The sequence below is a fragment of the Trichogramma pretiosum genome, unplaced genomic scaffold (genome assembly GCF_000599845.2).
Source record: "Trichogramma pretiosum strain Unisexual culture from Peru unplaced genomic scaffold, Tpre_2.0 scaffold27, whole genome shotgun sequence".
Taxonomy (NCBI): Eukaryota; Metazoa; Arthropoda; class Insecta; order Hymenoptera; family Trichogrammatidae; genus Trichogramma; species Trichogramma pretiosum.
In genome coordinates, this window is record NW_019641694.1 from 792,216 (window position 1) to 801,980 (window position 9,765).

General features: G+C 44.8%; 1 protein-coding gene across 1 annotated transcript; it reads right to left on the reverse strand.

The window, feature by feature from the left end:
* Positions 1–4,454: 4,454 nt before the first annotated feature.
* Positions 4,455–9,765, reverse strand: LOC106660303 (homeobox protein aristaless-like 4). Its single transcript, XM_023461989.1, has 4 exons — positions 9,348–9,765; positions 8,760–9,266; positions 5,600–5,941; positions 4,455–5,521 (listed from the first exon to the last, which is right to left on the reverse strand). Exons 1-4 carry the CDS (start codon positions 9,763–9,765, stop codon positions 5,073–5,075), a joined length of 1,716 nt encoding a protein of 571 aa, XP_023317757.1. The 3' UTR covers positions 4,455–5,072.

Below are 9,765 nucleotides of genomic sequence, written 5' to 3' on the forward strand. Positions count from 1 at the left end.
CTGGCTAGGTAAAAAAATTTCGAGCAAGTTAATCTATAAATGAAAAAAGCAATTCCATATACAATTATAAAGATAAAATATATTTTGTACGTACCTCTTTGTACGAATTGAATACTCTAAGAGCCATTTGCATCTACAAGTTTCTTAGTCCTTTAGTTTTAGCAAACGATATCAAACAAATAAAATTTTAAAAGAAATTCGGGTTTTTCTCCCTTTTTTTTAGTAAGCTGGCATACTCTGTACTCTGTTTGTATCCATTTTTTGTGATATCAGTACTTTTTATAATTATTTAGGAGCCAGCATAGATGTCATGTACATGAGCCACATGTCTTTTCAAGAAAAAATGTAATAATTTACCGGTTTAAGAAAAGTGTTGAAATTCTCTAAACGCACGATGCTATTATACGGTGATTGTGCGACACTTTGAAAAAAGGGTAAACGGTATTAACATATAAGTCTTACATATAATTAACAAAGTTATTTTAGGATACATAAGCATTATTTCGCGCACATTGCTGAAAATAAAATCATCTAAACTCAAATTACTATATAAACGCTATACGCTAAAATGCTGTTTAAATGCAACGTCGCAACTTGTAAGTGTATATATGTCTTTGACTAAATATGAAAAATAAACATGCGATTTAGCAACTTGCGCTCTTAACGCGCGTACAGAAGTCAGTGACAATCGAGTTTTGCATCGATTATTTCTGTATCATATAATATTTGTATGATCTAATCATTGTAATTTTAATAGTTCCTAGGTTCTGATAAAATGAAAAAATTAGCTCTCGATTATTAATTATGTATCGAACGCGTAGTAATTTACGTTTGTGTGCAATGCTATTTCATAATATATCAATTAGATTTTTCTACTTAAGGACAAAAGCGGATAACATAATAAAAAACTGCAACGGAGTATATACATTATCAAATAATATACAACTAGATTGTAAAAAAAACTGATATTTTCATAACGCCCGATCATGCTAACATGTACAGCATATCGGACGCGACAATTTTCTGCATTTCTAAATATATACATATATTTATTGCGTGTGATAAGTTTATATCTCGCCGATGAAATATTTCGAAATGTAGAACATGTGGCTTCACACTGTCGATAAAGAAAAGTGACAGGCTCTGTGTACATGCTACTGCAAGCAACTTTTTTATATAGTTAACGTGGATGCTGCAAATTAAAAATGAAATTACATTTGGAAGCTACGTCTTAAACAGTTCAAATGGAATTTATAATGTAAGACTTGACGTATAATTATATCGATTTTACAGGGGGGACGCGACTGTATAAATTTTGTCCGAGAGTTCATTATTATTTTTTTATATATTTTATAAACGCGAGATAAAGTATTTCCGACACTGCGTGGGGCCGGACCGTGTGTTAATTGCAATACGTCGATATAAATACGAAATTTCGCGTACTCGGTGATAAAAATTTTTTTAAATCTATAACGTTTTAAAACAAAATAAAACTCGGGTGATCAAAAAGTATAAAGTATTCAATAGATTATTAAATGTAAAAAAAAAGATGAAGTTAAGCACACGAATGAAATATATTGTTGTATTTTTATTATTGTTGTTGTTGCATGAAGACTAGTGTAATAGACTGAGCCATTCTCTATACAAATATAAATAATATTGTATACTGTATATGATTGAATATATTGAAACAAAAAAATTACTATAATACAAAGTAATGGTACTTCTTAATCGATGGTAAAATATTAGAATAATTAAATTGAATACACTGTGTATTTATCTCGATTTATAGTATCTTTAGTACAAACAGAGTACTACAATTCAAATACTCCCTTTTTACAGTTTCAAAAAAATATTTACCTCAACAAGATCTCTTCAGAAACTTTGTTGTTTATCGTTAAGAAATTTTTGTTGATGATGTTCGGGAAGCTCGTGCTTACCTAGCCAGTACGAAACTTGAGAAAAATTATGCTCGCAATCCTTTTCTTCAAGACACCCGTAAATTCGTGAAAATTCTACATTAACTATAGTGTTAATAGAAGAATTGTGATGTTAGTTTCATTCGTACAATGTACGGTTCATTATTACATCTAAAATTTATTTGGTTAAGCGAATCTTATAAAATTCTTCGCCAATGAATTGTGCAGTTTATAAAATGAAAAAAAAGTACGAAAATCATAAGAAATCTTTATAATTTGTAAATAAGGCTTATTTTCATCATAAAAATATTTTTCTGATGACAAACGCACTTTGTAAAAAAAAAAAGTAAAAAGAAAAAGGATTCACGAACGTTATATTTTTGTTAAAAGAAATTAAGTTATGAATACCTTGATTTAGGATTTATTTAATTTTCTGTATCATGATTATCATCAAAGCAAAAAAGAGTAAAAAAAAATTCTTGACAGTAAAATCATACGAGTATTTAATTCTGTCGAATCCCTTCATTATTTCCCGTCAAGTAGTGCGTATACGGTAGGTTTTAGCGGCGCTGTTAATCTCGATGAAATTCGACTAAATCATGTGCTAGATGCGCATCGTGTAGCAGCCAATCGGCGTAAAAAGGAGCAACAACTTGACTCTCTCTTAAGTGATTGCTTCTCTTCATTAGGGCGTAAGGGACAGGTACGGTAATGGGCCGTAAAGCCCTGCGCCACGCGCTCTGCCTGCACCTACATTCGAGGGGTTCGTACGCATAAAAGGACAAGCGAGCAGGACTATTAGGCGAATTGATTCGACAACGAGTATCGCACTGACCGTATACTTACATTGGTTTATATGCGCGCGTGCACGTGTCGCTTTATCCGTGCACTGCAATTTTCCCTCTTTTACGCAGCTCCGTGCACGATTACAAACTTTTCTTACGTCGAGTTAGCATCATACGTGTCCGAGAGGCAGACTGATTTACAGCGATAGAAAGGAAGAGGATAAAAAACGCAAATATAAGATTCTGACGGATTCGCCCGGGAGAGAAGTGCCCCAGCAGTAGTGGCAACAGCAGCAGCAGCAGTAGCACATCCGCCCCTTAATCTAATCCGAGATAATCTAAAATTCATGACACACATAACTGCCAGGCGATGATATATCTGGTATGGCCACCCTCCATGCCTGCAGTAGTACTACAGTGTAGCAGCATTACGTACGCGCACAGACACACTTACATACGCATACGCGCCGCACGGCACGTCTATTGTTGTTGCTCTATTTATCTATCGCAGGCGCAAAATCTAGCCACACGCGTGAAAACTTGATACGAGGATTTATGCACCTACGCGGAGGAGAGACGGAAAAAGGAGGCAAAAAAATCCGGGCCATGCATACGCAATCGTGCCGAGGACTCGTTTAGGCGGTTTTAAAAGGCGAATAATCGGCGGAGCTGCGATAAATCACCATTACAATCCCTAGCGCCGCTCCAGTGCACCGCTGCGAAACCACTGCGCGACAATTACGTACGCGGCTGTAATTGATGATGTAGAGTCGCGAATATTATCCCGCTTCTCTCTAGCCGCATATTATTTCCCAGTTAAGTTTTCACGCTCGCATTAAAAGGACGTTTTGTTCTTTTTTTATCCTGCTCCTCGTCGAAAGCTAGCGACGGATGTACGCGGCGGCGGCTCCAGCGGAGCACAAACGACAGGCAATTTGAGAACGTCTCGGTCCTCGCGGCTCGCTCATTTAAAAAGTCGAGATTAAAACGGAGACACACAGACTCTAATTTGCCGGTATAGCGAGTCTGTGTGCCGAGGGTCGCGCCACTGCACGCGTACTTAATTTCGTCGCATACATTTTGATTTAGGCCTGAAAAATCGTCCTTTTCAATAATACACTCCGGTACAGCGCGACTAATCCTATTGGTGTAGTACATCAAGTTGCAGAGGTCGACTGCATGTGTATACACAGGGAGTTATTTGCAGCGCTTGGATTAATGCCTGGGCGCAGTAACGGCACCCTAGAGAATCCATCTATACGTGTACATGTGCTGCATCAACACACATGTACAGCGAGCACAAACACACCGACAGACGGCCAGTGTAAAGATGACGGCGTAACAAGATTACTCTCTCGCTATCTCTCTCGGGCGCGCGCAAGCTCGGATGGGCTTGATTTATCCTCGCGCTCGTTCGTTCGCGCTTTATTGCATTAACGCCCCGCGAGATGACCCCTTGGAATACGTACTACATGTAACTCTGCGACTGTATAGTATACGCGTCTGTGTGTGCGTGGCAAGTATGTATCTCTGAATCATCGCGCGAACTGTTTTTCTTACTTTTTCTGCACTTTTACGCGCGTTATTTATCGGTCAGTTTTTATCCTCACCCTCTTTTTCTCCTACGTTTTTTCACGCTCTCGTCTATACATCGACTATTTGCTCGGAAATATCTTGAGGTTTGACGGAGTCGAGTTTAACAGAGGGAAAGGAATGAGACTACGCGACTTTTTACCTACACTTTTTTTCCTTTTTATTGTTGAATCGGAAGTCATTACATGAATACTTGACAAATAATCTATACACAACTTTTTTCTTCTGCTACTTTTGCATCACTTTACACTGTATCTTAAATTTATGCTTGCGATAATTATGCTATTTTCTATATTCAAAAAATTAAAAAAATAAATAAATAAATAAAATCAACAAACAACAAGTAAGAACATGAGGTCAAGCTTATATATAACGCTGATGCACATCGATCGAAGCTAGAACGTTTCTTTCGTTTTTTGTCTATTTAATAATAATTTACACGTATACTTTCGTACCTTTCGCCGTGCATGAATTTCCACCTCATTATTTATTTTTTTTTTTTTCATTTCGAGCGGAGCAATTTCAGTTCTCGCCAGTTCGCACCCCCCTTTCTATTTTACATAGCAGCTCGCTGTCTATACTTTTGATTAGAGAGCTGCCCTTTTGATTATGGACGAGACAACGTTTAAATAAAGTCGATGCGTCATCGTCGCGCACTCGTAAAACTTTTATCACTACGTAATGATAATTATAAGCCCTCGGATAGGGAGTAACATTAACGTACAGAGATCACAATTGTCGGCTTGAAAGAATGCTTTGGCAGTGGACTCGAGCTCTAGGCCGTCCTGTCGAGGCCCAGAGCCTCCTGATGCCTTCGAGCCTTGAGCCTCAGGTCGGCGATACTGCTGCTCTTGGACCTGGTGCTGGCCGCGGCGGCCGCCGCCGCAGCAGCCGCAGCCGCTGCCAGGGACACCCCCAGGCTCAAAGAGGAGTTGGCGTGTCCGACGTGGCGTGGCGTGGCGGCGCCGCTCGGGGTGGCGGGCCCGGCGTGGGGCAGGCAAAAGAGCCCCCCGGCCGCGGCGTAGTGGAGCACAGCCGGGTCGAAGGCACTGCTGGTGGAGTTGGCGCTCGGGGCAGCGGCTCCGTTGGCCGCGGAGGTGCACGACTGCGACTGGAGCTGGGCCGCGTGATGGAGCCGAAGCGCCGGAAGGTAGGGCGCGACCCGGCACGAGTCCAGCGACGTCGGTGGGCTCCGAGGGGCCAGTACCATGCCTCCGCCCACGCCTAAGCACAAATATCGCATCGCTCGTTAGTTCGAGCTCGTGATCGATCGATTCGAGAGCTCAATAGCGACGGTGATACCTTTGTGCATCTGGCTCTCGTGCTTGCGGCACTTGGCGCGTCTGTTCTGGAACCAGACTTGGACGCGAGCCTCGCTCAGGCCCAGTCGCTGGCTCAGTTCCTCGCGCATGAACGCGTCCGGGTAGTGCGTCTCGTCGAACAGCCTCTCGAGCTCCGCCAGCTGCTCCAGGGTGAAGTTCGTCCGAGATCTGCGTTGTTTGCCGTTACCACCGGGGCCTGCGGTGCTGCTTGGGCCGCTCGAGCTGCCGCTGCTGCTGCTGCTGCCGTTGGCCGATGCACCGTTGCCGCTCGGATTGCTACGCAGGAGGCTGTTGTTGTTGTGATTCGATGACGTTCCTTCGCCTGAACAAACGATTACATGCGCACTTTTATCGAAGGCCGTGAAAAAAATAAGCAAAACAAAGCATATAGCCAAGGAGGGTAAAAGAACAAGACGTAGAGCGAACGACGCGCTCCAAGTGTCGGTGTAATTCACGCTTGCTCGGCGCGCCGCTGCCGAAACTTTTCTCTGCTTGACTTCTTGAGCTTTTTCACGGATCATTTCGCTCGGGCTCTTTCTTTCTCTCCCTCCCTTTCTTTACAGTGAGTATACGAATTTCCGACGCCTCGTCGTAGAATAAAAATGTCTAGCATAAAGCGCTTATTGGCTGAAATCAGTGCGCTGCTCCCCTTCCTTCTTCATAAATGCATAAATATGAAATTGACTTTAATTTTATGCATTATATTCACTAGACGAGGATTTATACGCACTTGGCCTCACTTTACGATAATTATATCCTCGCAAATATCGCTGAGCTTGCAGCATCCCTCGAGACAAATTAAAGAACGATTTCTCTTTCGAGACTTAATAAAGTATCAACTTATACATACACACACACACCTGCTGTGAGTGAAAACCACCTGAGTTTGCTGTAAGAGCTAGGTAATTTCTAAATAGCCTCGAGCTTGCGCGCCATAGCAAACTTGGCGTAGGGTAGTTTTCTCGGTTCGCACGAGAACGAGAGAGACTTTCTACGCTAATTAATCGTAGGCTAACTAATGACTTCTTAAGACGACGACGAGGAGCAACGACGGCGGTGCGAAGATTTATATAATTTAGTTAAGTGCTAGTATGTGTTTGTATCGCGCGCAGCAAGCCGCGGGGGTACGTCCGTATACATAATCATGCCCCGTGAGAGCCTAGAGCAAAACCGTTGAAGCGTGAACTGCTCGAGCTCGTCTGCAGTTTCTATCGATTAAAACGATTTTCTCCTTTTCTTTTAGGCGCTGAAAAGTAGCGAGCTTGCGATGTAATTAAAAAAGAGAGCGAAAAAAGCTCGAGGAGTTACGTAGGCGGCGAATTGCCCATGATATAGGTGCGTACGCGTATGAATCTCGGGAGTTTTAATCAATTAGCGAACAGCTCGTGTATAGGCGGCCTCGTATAATCCAATCTGCGCGTCGACCCCTGCGCGGGCGGCCAAGATATATACGCGATGTGTATATTGTATAATGTATACGATGGCCATGCCCGGAGTCTATACCGTCGCGCATATGCGTCGGTGGTTTCGAGCTCGGCGAGCCGCCCCCTGTGTGCCCTGCCTGCGTTCGGCACATTTTAAAGCCCGCGGCGCTCTAGCAGCCTAGTATGATAATAACGCGCCGCTGCAGATTTATGGCCCGAATCATGGCTGCGAGCGCGAATTTGTCGCGCGCGAGTCCCAGCTCCGCACTGGCAATTCTCTCGATTCTCGCGCTGCCAGCGCTGCCCTGTAATACGCGCCCCGACATTTTTCCAATCTCGGCGCAGGAGACTCTTTTTTTTTTGTTTTTTTTTTTTTGCACTACCTCGCCGCCGATCCTCGATGTACGATGAGAACGAGAGTCAAGAGGAAAACGAGTGCGTAGGCAAAAAAAGCTCAGCTCCTCTCGCAATCACGCTCGGTACACACACGCGCGCCTGTAGGGGTCAGTAATTTCGTTACATCCATCCGGTGACGCTCGTCTTCTTCTTTTTCTCGCCCCACTGTACTCGTCGGCTATCGAGCCGGACGCAGCACCCTTGACTTTTTTTTCCTTGCTGCTGTTTATGCCCACGCGTCGCGTAGCCGGTACAAACTATCGCCTCCGCTAAGTAATGATGTTCGTTCACGCGGATTAGGGGCTATTTGTGTAATGCATCGATTTAATATCACTGACGTATTAGCACTTAGTCTCGTGTGCGCCTTGCGATCGGGCCATCGTGAATGAAAAAACAATTTGAGCCGAGCGAAACACTTTGCGCGCGATTTATGACTATTACCGAGCGACTGACCGTAGGCCACACTTTTGGCCCTAAAATGTATATCACGATGAGTAGCTCTCACATCTTACTTTTTTGCTACCCTTACGGAGCGAGTCTCCCCCTCCCTCCTTCTCTCTTTCTTATGCAGAAAAGACGTGCGCGGCTTTATTTACGACGTAATTCGATTTTCCAGGCGTGAGGAGTAAAAAATTCGCGAGATATGGTCAAGCTTCTTGTCTTTTTTATATATGCCCCGAGTCTGGCACGCGCGCGAGGGCCGACCGTAATTTCATCAATCGAATATACGTGTGCTACATATATATACATGCAGGGAATAGCAGCCCAAGCGAGCAGATACCTTTTCTAATATCCAGTGCTTTTTTACGGCTGTAGCTCTCGTAAAAGCAACTGCAATTGCGATCGCTTATTTTATTGAATCGTTCGATTGTGTACACTTAAAGGGTATCGAAGGGACCGTAGTCGAGGAAAAAATTCCGACAGCCGATAAATTTGACTCTCCTGACACAGTGAGCAAGACGAGGCGCGGAGAAATTGAGATCGACCGATTCTATCAACAATACGTAGCTGGCACGAGCCAACTGCCGTCCCGAAAAATGACTCTTGAAAAGTGGCGGTCAGCGGGTACATATAGCCACGATACGGACTTCACGACTTGAATAATTGATTCGCCGAGTCTTTGAAAAAGGTCCCCGAACGGGAATGACCGTGCAGCTATATATAAGTGCGTATTATTATTAAACGTAATCGATGAGCGAGTGCGACTCGTGAGACGAAACGATCGGTCGTGAATTTTTTACAGGACGCGCGTCGAGCGAGCGAGTTGTCGCTGCAACCTGCGCAGGAGGGGAGTTTTTCCCGTGACGTTTGTTCTCTCACCTTTGCCGGACGGACTGGACGTAGCGATGTCTTCGTGCATCAATCGTAGTCTGGCAGCCGCCGGATGCCTGAGCTGCTGTTGTTGCTGCTGCTGCGACGGAGCATCTGGACTGCAACGATGAAGCCGCTGCGAGCCACTATTGAACTCGACTGCGACGGGACTGCAGGACCTCGATCTGTTGCTGCTCTCAGGCGGCGGCGACGGTGTGCAGCCCAATAATTTTCTCACGGATAATTTCAGTTCCGGCGGTTTCGCTAACGTTGTGCTCATTTGACTGGTGCTTCGAGGCATTTGCGTGGCCTGCTGGTGATGATTCGAGCCGATGGACAGATCTTCCGGGGAATCGGGCGGCGCGTCTTTTATACTCGCCGCGAGCTCGCTTATGTGAACTTTTTGATGAAGTTGACGATGATGAAGATGATGATGCTGATATTGGTGTGGATGATGATGCTGATGCGGATGACGGTAAGGATTGGAATCAACGTCCATTTGGTTGTTTGGCTCAGCTGTGGATCGTTCGAGGGAGTGATTAGTCAACGAACCGAGCGTCGGATAAAAGGGAGAAAAAGCACATGAAAAATACCTACTCTCCTGTCGAAGCTCCGAAGAGTCACGCGACTCGTCCCTGGACGAGTTGCTCCGAATCCGATCCGCGTCCAACTGCTCGTCACTCACTTTGTCCTGCAGCTTGACGCGCACTCTTGGCTCGTCCTCGTCCTGCGACAGCTGCTTCTCCTCGTTCTCGGACCTGTCGCTCTTGTCGGCTGGCACGTTGTCGTTGTCGTCTCGACCGACCAGTCGGGCGACGCTCAGCAACGTCATCTTGGCGGTCAGTCTCTTGTTGTTGGCTTGGGAGCTCGCGAGGTCGGCCCGATCCTCGTCCTGCTGCTGCTGAGCACGCTTCAGTGGCACGCTGGTGGCGCGGGCATCGTCCGATTCGTTGTCGTCCTCTTCGGGGCTGACGGCGATGAAGCTCTTCGAGACGAAATGCGCCAACTGTTCCAT